Genomic DNA, 19,122 nt, shown 5'->3' on the forward strand with positions numbered 1-19,122 from the left:
TTGGCTTTCATTTTTGCTTTGTTGTTAAATCTAGCATCAGTGAGCTATTTGACTACTGTAGAGTTTGCTACCAATTTTCTAAATTGCTCTTTAATGATATTCTAGTAAAGACTATTACACATGGATGTGTTGGAACACAGTACCTCATAGTCACTCTCCAAAAATTCATGCAGGACCATTTCATAGATGAGAGGCTTCAGAATTGGATCCCGTCTTGGCAAATAAGGGCTAATTGCCTACAGGGAGAACAGAGTAGCATGGGGTTAAAATAAATTATTGTGCTTAAATATCCTCAGACAGAATTCACAAAAACAAATTATTTCCCAACAATTTGAAGTATAAAAGCAAGAATATCCCTCGGTAAACTTTAAAAGTACTGTAAATTCAGATGTTAAGTAGTTTACCTTAAAATAGCCCCGATCTGAGTTCCATTACTCACTTGAAAGAATTTTCATGAGAAAAGATGTAGGTGAGACTGGAAATCTGTCCCAGTGTCACTAAGCTTTTCTTCATGTTGCAACGGGGCAGTGTGTCACAGATGCATCTAATTGTTGAGTTAGTACTGAGGATTATCTCTGTATTGTTTTACAACTTTTGGGTACACAAGCCATTTAGTCCAACCTCATTGGCTTCAGTCATTTGAAAGGAAAATCCTATATGTTCAAGTTAGGAGTTAGCACCTCAGCAAGATCTACTTGACTAAATGTACTACCATATTTACTGAAAGGGTATTAAAGCACTCATCTGGCACAATAAAGTAAACTTACTTTTCAAGGTATCATCTCATCTGTCCAAGCAAAGCTTAAGATGGGAATAAGTGAAAACAACCACTGAACAACTTGCAAAACTGTTATAATTTCAAAAATGGTCTTTCCATCAAACACTGAATACAGTGGTTCCCAAACTTTAACAACCTGTGAACCTCTTTCACTAAAATGTCAAGTCTCACGAATCCCACTCTAAAAATGAATATTTCCAGGCGATTTTCTCCTTTACCTGAGTAATCTTGGAAATATAACATTTGTTTTTATGACATGCTTATTACACACTATTATTATTATTTATCATTACAGTATTTTTATTACATTATGAAAATGGCAACGCTCTTCCAAGATCTCACTTTCACAGCTTGTATCACTTTGAATAAGCCTGTTACAAGACTAGGCTCCTATGTTTCATCAAGGAGTATCAGATGTGAAACAGCATGAAGATATTTAAGAAACCAACTCAAAGAGTTCCTCCTACACAAGCATTCAGGTCTTGAGCAGTCTAGGCAAACAACGCACGTTACAACAAAGCTTAAAACTTGTTCTTCATAAGAAGTTTAAAACAATACTAGCTGCCTATTTAATTTTAAAAACAGCAAAAAATATTCACCTCCCTTTCCATTTCTTATAAGGAGTCTTGACGTTTAAATCTCCTCAGTGTGATAGATATGCTTGCTTTGATCTGCTTAACTCTTGGAAGTCCAGGGGCTCTGGGCTGCTGGCCCCATGCTGCCCAGGGTCCTTAGGGTCAGCTCTGTCCGCCGTTAGGGAATTTTTTCCCGAGAACCCCCTGTAACATTTCATGAACCCCAGTTTGGGAACCACTGACTGAATAGAAGGGTTTGATCTGATGTCCTATAAAGGTACTTAAGAAATTACATCCCAACAATCAAGAGACAGGAGCATGTTCCAGGGGTGAAATCAGTTCACATCATGTAATTATAGCACAGCATATTATTATGCACTACAGTTCTATCTAAACGTAAAGTGATATTATTATAGCAATAGGGTTTACATTAGCAGATTATCAGTGCACACTTTGGATGTGTTGTGACTGTGAGGCACATGGCTGAAGTACCTTCAAGTCATCAGAAAAGTTCACCTACAACCTGCTAAAACATCTGTGTGTCAGAAAATGGGACACACACACACACACACACACACTCACACAATCAGGGACATTTTTTGATTGCCATTTTTCAACAAAACTTAATTTTTGTTGCAATTCTCCAAACAGCAGTAATGCTTATTTTGAGTTGATGGGACACTAGATGGGGATGGCTCTGAGTTACCACAGAGAATTCTTTCCTAGGTGTGAGTCTTTCCCACATGCTCAGGGTCTGATCACCATATCTGGGGTCAGGACGGAATTTTCCATCTGGTCAGATTGGCAGAAACCCTGAGGATTTTTTGCCTTCCTCTCCAGTATGAGGCACAAGTCACTTGCAAGTTTAAACTAGTGTAAATGGTGGATACTCTGTAACTTAAAGTCTCTAAATCATTATTTGAGGACTTCAGTAACTCAGCCAGGAATTAGGGGTCTATCACAGCAGTGGTTTTCCAACTGTGGGTCACGACCCAGTATTGGGTCACAGAATGTAAAGCACTGGGTCGCAGCGGCTCTGGTCAGCACTGTGACCGGGCTGTTAAAAGTCCGATTGGCGGTGCTACTCAGCTAAGGCAGGCTAGTCCCCACCTGTTCTGACACTGCGCTGCGCCCAGGAATTGGCCAGCAGTAGGTCCAGCTCCTAGGCAGGGGGGCCATGGGGCTCTGTGCGCTGTATCAGCTCCGCACTCCCATTGGCCGGGAACCGGTGCCTTTGGACGAGGCAGTAGCAATCAGGGCGCCCTGCTCAGGCTTCGGGGTCAGCCCAGGTGGCAGGGCTCAGGGACCTGGGCTTCAGTCCCATACAGCAGGGCTTCATCTTTCTGCCCTGGGCCCCAGCAAGTCTCGGCGGACCCCCTGAAACCAGCTTGCGGTCCCCAGTGGGCCCCGGACTTCTGGTTGAGAACCACCGTTCTAGATGACCTTTGTTTCTCAGTGGCCACTGGGAGCTCCCACTTCCTTTTGGAAAATCTAATTTGGAAATATTAACTGTAACAAATTGGGCTCCCATCCTGCAAGCTGCCCTACACTGGCAAGCCCCAATACTCCTACAGAGATCCTTTGTAACAGAAAAGGGATCTGGAAGTAGCATGACAAAGCAGGTGTACTCGGGATGGGGACTAGGAGGGGAGAGGCGATTTTAACTGCACTTCTCATACTTCTATTCTGTTCTTCTCTCCCCCTCAGCTGCCTCCTAAACAAGGGCTCTTAAAAACAAAAATAACTGATCTACTTCTCAATGCAATCCTTAGATTCCTAAATACAGCCACAGTGCAAAGCAGCCCAGCCACTTCTTTCTCCCTGCAGCATGGACACAGCACTAGAGCTGTACTTTTCCCTTTGAAGTCCCATTGTTAGCGGAGAGGCTTCAAATGGAAAATGCTGCTTCCTCCTGCAGTTTCGCCTCAGCACCCAACAGGGATAAAGAAACAGCTGAGTTGCTTTAAAATGCACTTAAGAAGCTGAACTAAAGGCTAAGTTAAAGTTCCTAATGTCATTATTTTGTTTTGATTTGCTTAAGATCCCTAGCTGAGGTGGGGAATTTTGGGGGGAAGTAAAGGACTTGGGGATGGCAGGATTAAAAAAAGAGAGACCAAGAGACTTGGATGTCTTAGTAGCTAAGTCCTGCACCATTTGACCCATTACAGAAATGGAGTTTGCAAAAGGGGGAAATACACAGAAACATTCTTCCTCCCCTTATTCCCTCTTTTAAAAGTCAGTACGGCCATGACATCACCAAAAAGGCACAATGAGCCAATCAGCATATGGAGGCCAGTCCTGCAAATTCTTAAAGCCTCTTGGGATCAGATCAATTGCCTGGACAACAGCATCAGCTGTCAGCTAAACAGATTGTCCGCTAAAACATTAAGGATGCTTTCCCAGGACTCCATTAGAAGTTGACTGGCTTGTGAACTAGGGGCCTTAGCCATAGCAAAATGCCTGGCTTCAATACTACAGGATTCGTATCGATAGCCCTTTCACTGCTGAGGAATCCCGGAACCTTAGTTACACTACCACTTTGCTCATTTGCACATGACATTAATTTGGAACATTTCTTATACTTCAGATAGCACCTTACACATGGAAAGGTTTTATTTTTTAAAAAAGATACCCCTTTTAAAATTAGTAATTATATCATGACAGTAGACCATGTATATATTTCAGAGCTCAGAACCTAACAGCTAAGATGATTTAATTCCCTAGTTAGTGTTGCAAAGCACCTTTGTCTCAACCCATAAGCATAACCCTCTAAAATACATCAGAAATAGTTAGATTTTGGATCAGCGATTTTATTCAACATGTATTGATTGGATTATGGATTACAATACATAAATCCTGACTGAAATTAATAGACAAATATTTCAATGAGACAGAAGAGAATTCAAAACCCACTTCACGAAACAGTCCAGTTAGGATTGGTCTGACTTCATTAACCTTTTGTAGCAGTCAAGTACCATAAAAACCTGAGGAAGACCATATACAATTGTAATGGGAAATGAAAAAAAGAATATGCTGGAACTGCAGCTTGAAGTCAAATAATGTAACATATTACAGTTTATGTTTTTTCTACAGTCTGCTTTCAGAAGGGTGAAAACAGCCAACTGTTTAGAAAGGCAGTAATTTAACAAAGAGGTTTTTGCAGCAAACCTGCAAATATTTTTATATTTTACAGTCTGCTGAATGACATAAGTGGAGACAAGAAAACATCCACTCTAGACATTCATATCCTCTCTCCCCTAAAAAAAAAAAAAAAAAAAATCAAACCGGGGGGAGGGGAGGAGGGGAAGGCGCTCAGGTCTCTTACTGGATTGAAATACAGAGGGACAAACATGAGATTTCATCTTCCAATGTGCACCGAACCACTAAGAACTCATAAAAACGGTGCTGTTCTCTTACTAGTATGACTCTACCAAAAAAAACCCCAAACATTTCTAAAAACTGTAATGTTGAAACACCTTCATTCTTTGAACAGAACTAAACAGCTAAAAACCAGCAAAGAAGTGCATGCTGAGAGATCTTAATAATATGTCCTTTTTGGCTCATTGAGCTTGAATAGGAAGTCATAAAATTCAGAAACAAAGTGTGTATGTGTTATCAAAGGGAGAGCGCATAATGTTTTCTACTCGTTTGGGAGTGACTGCATTTCAGCCTAATGTTGTGGGCAATTTATTAACTGAGAATCTTACAGAGAATGTGTACTCTTACAGTAGTTTGCTATGCTAGTACCGGCAAGACACAAGAAGGGACAGAATGCTCCCCCCCCCCTCACTGTTTTCAGTGTCCAATAGAGGGGAAATCTGTCACTTTACAACTTAATTATTCTTTAGTGCTGCAAGGAAAAATCCTCTCAACAGAGGGGGCTCAGAATTTTGTGAAGCGGACATTAAACCCAGCAATGGTAAACCGGCAAAGGAATTCCACTCCGGATTTTCAAAAGGTCCTTAAGGGTATTTGAAAATCAATGGGAATAACCAACCTTAGGCACATATGAAAATCCCACCCTCCATAAATAAATACCCCTTTATGTGGGTTAAAAAATATGTTGGTAGGTACATAATTGTGCTATACTTCAAACACTGCTTCACATATACGTATTAACCTGTATGAGAACCATACAACTGCTGTCCTGCTGTTCATAGATTACATTTTGACTTTAAGAACCAATTTGCAGCAGGTTACACAGCATCTTGGGTATGCATACTTGCATATTAGATACATACATAAAATTTTGGCTCAGTGGAGATCACGTGTTTGGTCAATTTCAGCCCCCATAGAATAAACATGGGTCAGACCACACAAACACATCAGTTAAGAAATATGAGTTAACCTACCTTAAGTTGTCCTATTTCTTTAAACTTATAAACTTCAAATTCCCAGAGTTCTGTGCTTTTTCCAAGTATTTTCTGACATTTTCTGAGGGAAAAATGACAGCAATTACAAATAAAGTTACATGTAGGGACGAACAAAAAACATGACTGTGTTGGCTATGTTTCCTCTACTCCCTCCACCCTCCAAACCAGGCAGCTTTCAAGGCCCTGTGTTTTAGCAGTCATTATTCAAATAAGGTGTTCTGGACACCGCTTTCTTCAGAGCATATCAACACCACTCCTTCGGCATCTAGAAAGGGTCAGTAGAGTAACAGGAGTGGTATTCACACCCTCTTTTCCAGCAGCAAAATGTGTCATCCCAGCTCTGGTGCCAGCCACTTGCTGATCCAGGACCTGAACTTTATTCCCCAGATAATCAAAAAAACCTCAAGAATATTCTACTACTGTATTCCATTATTTGGGTGTCATCAATACAGGTAACAAATCTGCTGTTTGTGGTCTCCTATGAGCATGAAGGAAACTTCATCAGTTATACAGATTGCTACCGTTATCAGCCTATCTACAAGTAAGTTCTCAATTAGCAGAGATTCTGAGCAACTGCAGCTTCCATTCATTTCAATGGAGTTTTTTGGTGTTCAGCAGTTCTAAAAACCAGAATTGTTTAAGTGCTTACATATGGATTTAGGCACTTCACTTCATGTAGCCAGATTAGAAACTTTTAGTCTAAATAAAGTGTAAAGTATAATTATTATTGTGAATTATTTTCTGAGCATGTAACAATACTGAACACTGATAAGTCTATAATACAAATCAAGTGGATTCAAATGATAATTTAAATAGCAAAGATATAATGTGGTCTAGAAGAATTAAATCCCACTCTTAAAATATGTGTACTATGTTTCTAACAGCTAAAATGATGTATGTGATTAGAAAGATACAAATCAAAGTAGTAAACTTGTAGTTGTTTCTATCTATATAAATTAAAGGACAAGGGTAAAACAAATATCATGGGATTCCTATGAATCAAGGATTGCTTTATCTATTTCACACATGCATTATACATAATCATAAGCTCAGCAAAGACATTCCTAAATATATTACCTGGCAGCCAAGTCATACTCTCCTTTCTCCACTAGATGATTTATATAGGCTAAGCCTATGTCCTAAAATAAAGGGAAAAACGTAAAAATGTGACAAACTAGCTATAAAAGTTCCAAAGTCAAACATTCTTGAAGAATCAAGTGTTTAACTGCTGTAATAAACCTTTCAGCTCTGTTTACATTCAGTGGCTTGTTAGGTCAATCATCAGTGCTTATTTCTCAGGGATATCTCCTCCTAAGCCCCTGTTCCCACTTAGAAATAAGCACTTGTACATAAATTACGTTGAAAAACTCACTTTAAAATCTCATCTCTTGAACTTATGACTCTCTTTTAAATAATTTCTCATGACTTCTCTAATACTGAGATTAATATACTACTTCCTGAGTCTTGAGTGGGGCTCAAAATGTGTATCTAGACATTCAACAGTTGAGTCACTTAGATCAAGGACGATAAAATGTTGACCCTGACACGGGACACTTGCTGCATCAACAAAAAGAAAGGTTTGGTGTATGGGGGAAGAGAAAAGCAGTGCATCTGCTGAGAACATAACTCCAAGCAATGCTCCATAAAGTAGAGGAATTACTGATAATTTAACAAGCTCCTCATTTTATTACAAAGAAGTAGGGAAAGGAAACTAGGTTACAGGCTTTATTATCTAAAAAGCACTAAATCACGCCAGTGCTATTCAAGCTACTTTAGAGATCTGTCTGCATTTACATAATAAATCCTATCTCAAGAGATTACCACATTACTCAGCTGTAAATTATCTGCTGTGCCTCAATTGAGACACTACTTCGTACTTCGGCCATTAAAAAAAAAAGCATCCATTTATTATCAGATGTGATCACATCAGTGCTCAGAGATGATATCATCAGAGCTTTACACAGGTGAAGCTGATGGGACTACACACAAGGCTCACTGAACAACTTACAACAACACGGAAAGGGGCTGAGGGTCCTAACTAGTGAAGGAACGATGTAAGGGATTCTACTATAGTCGTGCTTAGATTGGGGTGGCAAGTAGAGGCCAGTATGGGAAAAGCGTATGGGGACTGGATTTGTACTTATGCAGATCAGGTGACCCTAGCATCCTGTGTAAGTGGTGCTGAAGGGGTGTGGCCACTATGACAACCTACAGAATCCTTGGGAGGAGCTTAGTGTTACATGACCCTGTCCCCTGCTTAACTGTGTATGCTGAATATATTTTGCCAATTAATCCCTGTGGAACTTTACCTGCTTTGGGCCTGATCCAAAGCCCAGTGAAGTCAACTGGAATTCTTCCATTGATTTCAGTGGGATCTGGATGAGGCCCAGCAAGCTAATAACTGTGGCTGCATGTGCAATTGGATTTCATCCTAAACTAACACATTTTACAAGCCATATATTAATAGAGCATTTCCCCTTTTACTTTCTGGCCAGGACTTGCTTTCCAGTTTCTATATTTCTTCTGAAAAGGCCACAGGCAACTAAAGTATGCAAGGAACTGAACTACCTGCCTGTTACATGCTGGTGATGCCATCAGCTCTTAAAGGGGAAAACAGACTTTTGCATTCAGCTGGGACAAGTAAAACACTTTCAGGCTATTTCTAAAATGAATTTATTTGTAAATTTCAGGGTACACTGAAATTTACCAATAATTTACACTGAAAGACTGTGAATGGCTTGCCAACTACAAAACCAGTTTTTCCTCCCTTGGTTTTCACACCTCAGCTGCTAGAAGAGGGCCTCATCCTACATGACTGAACTAACCTCATTATCTCTAGCTTGCATATATATACCTGCCCCTGGAAATTTCCACTACATGCATCCGACGAAGTGGGTATTCACCCACAAAAGCTCATGCTCCAAAACGTCTGTTAGTCTATAAGGTGCCACAGGACTCTTTGCTGCTTTTACAGGGTACACTTGCAATTTAACTATGAATTAAAAATCTCAATCAGTGCTTTGTGCTTATTCTTTAAATACCACATTTCACCTTTAAAAGGTCAGTCATCAACTCAATATCTAAGTCAATTAAAAAAAAGACTTTTTCATTGGACTGGTTTTGGATGATTCACAGTATTTTCCTATTTTACAAAATATCGCTATTTCCCCTTATTTCTGTGTGTAAGGCCACACAAGCAACAGGGAAAATAACTATACAGGGGTAAACAGTGACTATTATGTAAAAGGCAGGGATTTTTAAAATAGCTTATGGGAGTTAGTGCCCATTTCCCAATGAATTTAAACAGGCTTTAGTGTTTACCACCTTCCATAGGTCCCTTTGATCATCCTAGCCAAGAAGGTATTGTCTTACGCAGAAAGTAAAGCTGAAAAAGAAATTAGTTTTTCTCTAATGACTTTCAGGTACTATAATATTAGTTGTTACCCAAAACAACAGCAGGTAACAAAACAAAACAAAAAACAAAAAAACAGTAGTACAATTTTTAAGTTCACCATTTTTTGCTTCCATTCTGTGCTTTGGGACTGACCTCAGGAATCTGAACATTGCTTGGAAAGTGTATAACTATTGTCTGGAATAATGTTGACAGACGAATATAATAACCAACATTCCTGTGATGAATATAAAGCACCATGCAGTGTTCCAAAGAGCAAAAAATATTTTTATTTTGAAGATTTTAAACTTACCAAAATCCTGTGTTTTTTTATGGTCTTCTGACTGATCTCAGCGGCCATCAAAGCCTCCTATATTCATATGATAGAAAAGTGACATACAAGCCAGATATACAAAACTTCTACAGAGAAAGCTCTAGAAGTGAATAAATCAAACCCTTTTTATTGTGCCTTGTGTTTGAAGCACTAGAATTTTTAATGCCATGGTTGGATGAACAGCTTAGAATTCATACTCAAACAAAAGCGGTCAACCAAAAAGAAAACTACTTTTGTTTCCATATGGGTTCACTCCACATTAGTATATTAGGATCAAATTTCAAGACTATGACACAATATATAATGCAATACTATTGGTTAATGTTCAAACAAAAATCCTCTGCTAGAAAACCTATATGAAAAATCTGTTTGAGAAAAGATACAATTTTTTTTTATTATACTCAACCAAAATACCTTCTCCAGACAGAATGTTTTTTTCATTAAGTTTAATTTGCAGTTCTTCCTTTAACTGCTTCAAATGTGCAGAAACAGACATGGCTTTTTAAAAGCAAAATGAAAAATGTGAAAGCTTAATTTAGATGACAACACAAGCCAGTCACTGATTATTAGCCTAGGAGGGCTTTCACCAAGACACACACAGCTATCACTTGAAAGGTGCTTGAGTCTTGTGGGATCCACTGCAGTGTTTTGCATAACTACAGAACTGCATTCCAAATTTTGAATGTATTCTTCAGAAGAAACAAATCCTATGGAGGTTTTCAAGATAATCTGCATCGGGGATATCAAAATTTAGTTAACCACAGAAATACGCGCCGAATGGGGATGAGACCTATGTTCTTTTTTCCTAGACGTCTGTTTTGAATTTGACTTTAAAACACATGCATTAAGCTCATTAGTAAATTTAAATTAACCTTTGCAAATTTATTTAAACAGCCTACAAAGTCCTCTGATTCACTACGGGAAATCAGAAACCAGAAAACTTGGGTATTGCATTAATATTGCCTATAAGGTTCCATTTAAGGACACATTGCAAATTCTGGAACCAATACTAGGTGCCTAAAATCAGTATTTAGGCACCTAAATAAATGACCAGATTTTTTCAAAGAAGCTGAGCACCTTAGTTCCTAGTGTAGTCACTTACCACTGCTGGTGTTCAGCAATTTTCAGAGTCTGGCTACTTTAGGCACCAAAAATTGTATATTTGGTCCTAAATTATTTAATACTTTAAAAAACGTGCCACGTATAAAAGAAACTACATCTTAGCTGAAGCTGTATGTGTTACCCTAATATATCAACTCTCTTTCAATATCTAATGCCTCAGAATGGTAACTTCTGATGCACCTAAAGTGAACCTCTTTTCTTTAATCAGTTTGGATGGACCCACAGCACTCAAAGAATATCTGATTCCCAGTTCATTTCTTCAAAGCCAAATAGCATTGCTAATTTTAGTGACATCTAAAACATTTTGAATTGGACACAGACACCCTTTCCATCAACTACACATTTAGGCTCCCATCTTGCAAAGATTTACACAATGGACCGGCATGTGTGAGTAAAGCTACACACATGCTTATGTGATTGAAGGATCAGGAACTAAGGTTAAAATAAGGCCTTCCCAGTCATATGGGATGGCAACATTACTATGGAGAACAAGACTTTCAAACATAAGAAATTAAAGATAATGTGATAAAAATTACTTCGTATTTCTTCTTTTCAAGAAGCCAGTCAATGTGGTCATCTTGGTCTCGCTCTTTAGCCACAACAATATCTCTTGGACTAATAATGTAAAACAGCGATTCGCCCTCTGAATGCTCTGCAAAACACATGACATTTTATTATTTTATTTTCCTAAAGAAAAGCCTTGCATTTTAGTTCATCTTTGGGAGAAAAAAAATGAATAGAGATGCAACCAAGACAGCAAGAATATGACAATTTTGGGTGCTGTATGCTCCAATAAATTAAAACTGATTTAAACAGCAAAATAGTTTTCAAAACTCACCACAGCTTATTGAAAATTCTGATTCATCCTTTATGTATAAATGTTATGATGGTTTAGAACACAGAGTTATATTGTCAGAGGACTATTATATGACTTAGTCTGCAATAAACCCACCTTCCCCATCAAAGTCAAGGCCATCGAAAGCATAAGTGATAGATGCCATAACCCCGGGGGACTTGGTACATCATTAAAGCAATGCATTTGCAATGCTGTAATTTACGGATATACATATATATATATATATATATATATATATATATATATATATATATATGGCATTCACCAACAGTTTAAACCCTTAGTTTGATTAAGCTTCATGTAAAAATTCACTCAAAAAGGTAAAATCTTGCATAGAAGATGACTGCTCAAAAGTGTATTTCTTTCCCCAAAGCCTGGAAAAAAAATCTCAATATTTTGTAGACACAGGGATGAAATCTGCCCTAACGCTATCTATATCTACACACACACGCACTTATACACCCGCAGAACAATTTTTGTACACAGTATATTCTAAACCATCAAAAAGTTCATACATGACAGATGAATCAGAATATTCATTGAACAGTAGAGCACCATAGTGGGGACCAGTTTTGTGTTTGGGCACAGCTATAAAGCAGTCCCAATTCTGTGATGGGAACACAATGGCTTGGAGACTGGCAGAGGGTATACTGCATTTGCATTTACTTAAGGGTATAGATGTGGACTCAGGTTTGGCAGGCCTACTTTGATTTGAAGTTGACTGTATGAGATACTTGCTGCTGGCTAAGATGTTTAAATCAGACTTGGCCTTGAGACTCCAGAAGGAACCATTATGATCAGTGCTTAATTTGTAATGAAAGAGGGGCTGGGATTCAAACAATTTTTTTATATTTATAACTGATGCAGCAAGCCTAGAGATGCCAGGGCTCAGCTCTGGCACAAAGCACGCTCAGATTATTATCCTCCTGCATAACATAGGCTATATAATGTTACCCAATTGTTTCTGCATCAAGCCCATAAATTTTGTTTGAAATAGAGCATGCCTGTTTAGAAAGGCAACCAATCTTGATTTGAAGACTTCAGGCAATGGAGAATCCACCACATCCTTAGGTAACTTGTTCCAATGATTAAACTGCCTTCATTGTTAAAAAATTGTGCCTTACTTCTAGTCTGAATTTGTCTAGCTCCAGCTTCCAGTCATTGGATCTTCTTATTCCTCTGTCTGCTGGATTAGAGAGTCTTCTACTATCAAATTTCCTCTCTGTATAGGGGCCGTTAATAGTCCTTGTAGCTCTTTTTCTGAACCCCTGCCAAATTTATAAATATCCTTTTTGAAGTGCGGACACTAGAACTGAGCATAGTATTCCAGGAATGGGATTATTTTGCCATATACCAAGTAATGCTACCTCCCTAATCCTACTGCATATTCCAAAGGATCACTTTTAGTCCTCTTAGCCACAACATCGCACTGAGAGATCACGTTCAGCTAGTTATCCATCAAGACCCCCACATCCTCATCAGAGGTGCTGCTTTCTATGGGATATCCTTCATCCTGGAGATCTCAAATATGACCTTGGGAAGTCACATAGGATGAGATTTTTTTAAGTTATTTAGGTGCCTATAGATACAGATAGGCTCTCCGTAGGATTTTCAGAAATGCCTAGCCATCTAACTCCTATTGAAATTAGGTGCATTTAGATGCCTAAATACCTTTAAATAGCTGGCCCTTAGGGCTAGTCTACACTTGCGGGCGACGTGGTCGGTGGTGAGTTCGTCTCGGTGAGGAGTTCGACTATCTAATCTAAGCGGACGTTCGAACTCCGGCGCTAGCGCGGCGAGCTCGATACTCCACCGGTACTCCACCACTGGAAAGGTGGTGGAGTCGATCGGCGGACGATTCGCGCGCGCGGGCGCCTGATGAGTGAGGAGAGACTAGGGGGGAATTCGAATTCACGCTTATTTTCGCTGAGCTTTTTTGCACCTAGTTCGACCCCGCTTCTTAGTGTGGACCAGCCCTTAGTGTCTCTGTGCCTCAGTTCCCCATATGTAATATGGGGATAACAGCACTTCCCTACCTCACAAAGGTGACGTGCAGATAACACGATGGATAAAAATCTATGTTTTCAAAAATGGAATGTAAATAATATTTTTATTTAAATTAAATGCAATTTTTAAATAAACTTATTTAAAATTAAATTTGAAATGATCACAAAAATTATTACTATCCTGTTCTGTAACTATTGTTCTTTGAGATGCATTGCACATGTCCACTGCTCTTCAGGTGCGCATGTGACCAGCATACCAGAGCCAGAGTAGTTTTTAACTTAGTCCAGGCAGTGCATGCGCCTTCACATATTCACATTGCTAACTGATGGTATAAAGAACAGAGCTGCCCCTGACCTCTCTCAGTTCCTTTTGACTAGATAGACTCCTACATCGCAGGTAAGGAAGATGGGCTGAGGAATGGACATGTGCAAAATTTCTCAAAGAACAACAGTTACACAACAGGTTAGCAACTGTTTTTTCTTCTCTGAGTGATTGCACATGTCCATTACACTTCAGGTGACCACAAGCACTTCAGACTAGAGGAAGGTTTGGGAGTCTAGCTGAACAACTGAAGAGCTACTCAACCAAATCTGACATGGTTTCTGGATTGCTGGGCTATAGCATAGTGCTTTGTAAAAGTATCCACTGATGACCAAGTTGTAGCTTTACAAATGTTTCTTAGAGGTACTCGAGCCAGAAAAGCCGCAAAAGCTGTTAGGGATCGTGTGGAGTGAGCTACAAACCTGCTTGGTGGAGGTACTATGGCCGTGTCATAGCATAGACTTACGCAAAATGAAATCCACCATTATATCCTCTGCATAGAAACTGGGAGGCCTTCCATCCCCTCTATAACTGAAATAAACAGCTGGTTAGACCTTCTAAAAGATCTAGCTCTGTTCAAGTAAAACATTAATGCCCTTCTGATATCCAATGTATGAAGCCTCTCTTCATTCTTATGAGAACATGGCTTAAGAAAAAAGGATGGTAGGTACACGGCTTAATTAAAGTGGAACTTCCAGACTACTTAGTGAGGGACTTTGAATGAGGACATAAATATACTTTGTCCCTACAAAACACACATGTATGGAGGGTCAGCAACCAAGGCACGTAACTCTGTCACTCTCCTCATGGAGGTAATGGCCACAAAGAATGCTACCTTCACAGACAGATGTAACAAAGAAGTGATGCCCATTGGCTCAAAAGGCAGACCTATTAGCATTGCCAGTACCACACTGAAGTCCCGGAGAGTCGTGGGATCTGCTATTAGAGATGTAAAGCCTGACCAAACCCCTTACGGGTCTAATGGTTATAAGGCTAGAGAACACTGATCCGCCCTCTGTCGGTGGGAGGAACGTGGAGATAGGAGCCTGATTGTCTTCATAATGGCTCAGGACCTGCTAGGTGACTTTGCAGGAGGAGGAACAGTGGAAGACTTTGAAATGGGAGATATACCACAGGGATTCCAAAAAAGTCAGTCGGGTGGCATAGGACCCCAGCCATAACTGTTCCATGGGTCTTGGCCTCTGGAACATCTTCCAGTCAGATAGGTACTAAGCTCTTCCTGATGGTGGCGATGACTGATGCGGCTTCCTGTCATGGAAAGGTGGTGCATACAAGGTAACCTTGGACTCCAATTCGTATCCAGAGTACTCTGACTGCCACAGCGGTGCCGTGCCACTCTGTGCCAGAGACTGAAAACGTCTGCCAGACAATGCCAGTACTGAGACTTCAGTAAACAAATCCACGTGCTCAAACTACCAATCACTGATGGAAATGAGGGGGTCCTTTACTACATTGATCAATTATACCAGGTGGTAAAGGCGAATGCACTGCCCTGATGGATCTGCTACAGGAAAAATATCTTCTCTGGCTCTGGTGCACTGGGCACACATACACGTGAAACAGAATGGACATGTGCAATCACTCGAAGAAGAACCTACATTAAGTCTTAAACTTATAATCTACTAAAATAATTTACATTGCTGAAATTAAATTAAAAAAATTAAGCTGTACGTGCTTGCCACCAAGTTTTTAAAAAAGCCACACCACTGAACTTGTAGAAATCACTGGCTAAACACCTCGAAGAAGAGTTTGTTGAAGTGCTAAACAAGCTTTTGACAACAGTAGCACCTTCTACAGGTGCACAGACAACATTTTCTTTATTTCAATTTATTCAGCTAGGTCAGTTTAATGACTAGTTCATTCAAAGCTAAGGAACCAATTGGGAGTTGAAAAAGCAGAAAAGCATGTTTTCCTCTTCCAATTTCTATGAAAAAAGTATAGGTGCAAGAGGGTAAGATCTACTAGTTTTAAAATCCCGAAGAATATGGTGACCAGTTCAATTCATTTACTACAGACAATACTTCCTCTGTTTAAGTAAGTCAGTTAGCTTTAAATGCAAAACATGTTTAATACGCTTTATGATAAGCTTTATTTTTCTTATGTATCCAGCACTAAAGGTAGTTTTATTTAATAAAAAACTAAAATGCTGCTTTAGTGTATTTTTAATTTAATTTGAATTTCCTTCCACACAGAGCTTGACACATCATTCACCATTTTCTAACATTATAAAAAAAAATATCATCTGAATAAAGGTAAATTAAGCTATATAAATCTGCATAGATATAGTGTATTCTCCTGGTTAGCAGGAAGAAATACCAAAATTAGGGTAAAGACTATATTTAGTTTCAAATCAACATGTTTTAATAGTTACCAACTAATGGGAATCAATCTTTCTTTAGGAAAATAACGTAAAAGTACCAATGTAAAACACAATTAAGATCAATGATTTAAATCAAGGTTTCCTGCTTGCTGATCTAAATCGTGATTAAAATAGGTGATTTAAATTGCTTTGATTTAAACCAATCCACCTTGGAGGTTCAATACATTAAAGATCACGAGGAACACAGATTCTATGGTAATGGGGGCCATAGAAATATCTCAGATAGTACCACAAGGCATTCTCTGGCTAAGTCAAATGCCTTACAAAAATTTAGGTAAGCTGTTAGTGCAGTTACCATTAATCAGCCAAATGTGTAATCTCATCAATAAACTATATCAAGTTGTATGACAAGTCTTATATTTCTATTAAGCCTGTTGACCAGCATTAATTATGCTACCCTCCTTTAATTCTTCATTGATGGCATCCCATATCCAGCATAGAATGGAAGCCCTAGTCATGGACCAGGAGTCCATTGTGCTAGGTTCTGTACAAATAAAGAAAACAATTATTTGACAAAATTAGTTAATAGAGGTTAACCCAGATGTTGCTCATTGGCAGCATTGGTACAGATGGCATTATTTTGTGGTTAAATGTATAACTTAATATATGTAATCTACGTAATTAAATATTCTCAGCATATAATACCTACAGGATATCCAAGCAAATGCAACACAGCCCAGGGAATGTTATGTTGGAACTTTAATTTTTTAATATCTTGACATTTTGTAATTTTAACTTAGCAACCTTAGCACTGCATTAAGTCGTGTTTGTGCAGTATACAGAACAATTGCCATAGATAGATATTGACAGAGGCACTAGAGACTAGGATAGCAATTTAATGGTCTGACTTCTACAAGAGTAATTAGGCAAGGGTATTGTTACCAAAAATAAAATAAACAAAAACAAAAAACTAACAAGAGTCATTGAAACTTCTCACCTAAATGATAATCTCTACATTCATTTTCTTGGAATCCTCTAACAGTCAGAGCATCAGAGGAGATCTCCTCACAAGACTCAGGTAGGGGTTGAATAATATCCAGTCTAGGTCTTGCACAACATTCCATTTCCTAGGAAAAATTCAACCAAAAAAAATTGTGTTATGCAATGTGTCTTCTTCATATCAACTGATGGTCACCTGAGAACAAGATTTAAATACAAACTTCTGCCACTGAGTTTTCCAGAAGGATACCCATTGTTGACAATAGACATGGCCAAATTGTCAGTATCAGACTTAACTTCCCAGTTCTCTGTAGCTATGAAATGGTTATCACCACAAGAAACAAACAGCTGAAATCTTCCTTCACTGTGTTTAATGGATGTATACAATTATATCACCATTTGAGGAGAGTGGAGTAAATTTTCTACACTGTAAACTTTCCACAAATATGCATTCAAATTTGAAATCAAATTTCAATTTAGCCATGTCTCACTACCCTTTCATGTTCACTTTTTGCAAACAGAGCTTCGTGAAAAGTGATTTTAGCTCAAATATTCACCAGATATGAACATCAAATTGTGTGTTCAATTGTAAATTTTGCAGTTCATAATTTGTGAGCTGTTGATTAGTTTTGGAACATAGAATAGGATCATTACCATGTGATTTTTCTTTGGTTTTCCCTTAAGTTATGTAACCAACACAGAGCAAAATATATGTCACAAATGACTACACAATTCAAATTTTGCATTCTGTCAGCTACATAATTGCACATTAGTGATTCCACAGTTAAGGACACAGTGAGATTTGCACTTACATCAAAGATTAAAAATTGTTTGGTATGTATGAATAATACACTGTACCTTAACCAGACACACAGCAATTATAGCATGGAATTAATTTTTTAAGAATTCAAAATTAAATCAGTTATCTCAGACTGATTAAACAGATTTTTAAATGGGCTCTATCACTTTTTTGTGGGGGTGCATCCAACCTTATGTTTGGTTCTGTCTAGCAAATAAAATTCCTGATTTTTGAGATTTGAAAAGTAGCTTACTTCTAGATGATAGCAAACATTACTAATGTATAAATTTGTGATTTAACAGCACTACTCATATTTCTAATGGCATCACAATGATTGTCACCTAGTATATTTATCAACCAATGGATATCGAGAATCTGAGTTTTCAGTTAAAAAAATAAATTAGTGGGCTAGATCTTTGGCTGTGTCCAATCCCTGCAGAGCACAGCCCCACAAAGGAGCAAGTTGCAGCAACCTGATTCTGGGCTTAATTGTATTCTGGTGCCAGCCCCAGGTTTTTTTTTTGAAGCAGGGTGAATTTCAGTCTAAATTTATCCTTCAAGAGTCCAGTCAAAGTAGGAGTATATTAATCTGAAAGTAATCTAGAATTCTTGATACACTGATGAGCTTGAGTAATGGGAATATAGGGAGTCTGTTGTGGATATTTTTAGGTGAAGTGGCATAAAGTTTGGGATTGGACTTTCACCTGTGATTAGTTATTCTCTGATTTTGGGGTTAGGGAAACTACTGGCTTTACAGCCTTGCATTTTTAATTATGCCAAGGTCCCAGCACTGCCACTTAAACAAACAAACCTGGTTATGAATCAAACAATAAATAATGGAGTACTTAGTGATGATGCTACCTACGCTCTCCCATCAGCATAGGTACTCCACATCCATGAAAGGGGGCCCTCTCGCTGATGCAGCACTGTCTACACCAGTGGTTCAATCAGCATAACTGCATTGCTCAGGGTGTGGATCTTCTACACCCCTGAGCAACAGGTTTATACCGACGTAAGTCTGTAGTGTAGACCACGGCTAAGAAGTGGCCAGTTTAAGTCACTGGTTCAAATCTAATCCCAGTTTGTAATGACTGAAAGTTATTTGCCAGTCATGAAATGAGCTGGTGGGCTCATTAGTTCACAATAAACAGAATTCTACAACACAAATCATCACTGATGGTAACTGTCACCCTTGCTGGCAATCACAGCAGACTCACCTAACTAAT

At 38.7% G+C, this 19,122-nt stretch overlaps 1 protein-coding gene across 2 annotated transcripts in view; it reads right to left on the reverse strand.

The window, feature by feature from the left end:
- Nucleotides 1-19,122, reverse strand: part of VPS41 (VPS41 subunit of HOPS complex) — a 146,526-nt gene that overhangs the window by 45,317 nt on the left and 82,087 nt on the right. For both annotated transcript variants that reach the window (XM_039524930.1, XM_039524931.1), the window contains 6 exons: nt 17,096-17,225; nt 11,110-11,225; nt 9,431-9,487; nt 6,804-6,865; nt 5,706-5,787; nt 144-236 (listed from right to left, as the gene is read on the reverse strand). In XM_039524930.1, coding sequence (XP_039380864.1) covers nt 144-236; nt 5,706-5,787; nt 6,804-6,865; nt 9,431-9,487; nt 11,110-11,225; nt 17,096-17,225 — 540 coding nt within the window. The remainder of the gene's footprint in view (nt 1-143; nt 237-5,705; nt 5,788-6,803; nt 6,866-9,430; nt 9,488-11,109; nt 11,226-17,095; nt 17,226-19,122) is intronic.

Source organism: Mauremys reevesii, linkage group 2 (genome assembly GCF_016161935.1).
Source record: "Mauremys reevesii isolate NIE-2019 linkage group 2, ASM1616193v1, whole genome shotgun sequence".
NCBI lineage: Eukaryota > Metazoa > Chordata > Testudines > Geoemydidae > Mauremys > Mauremys reevesii.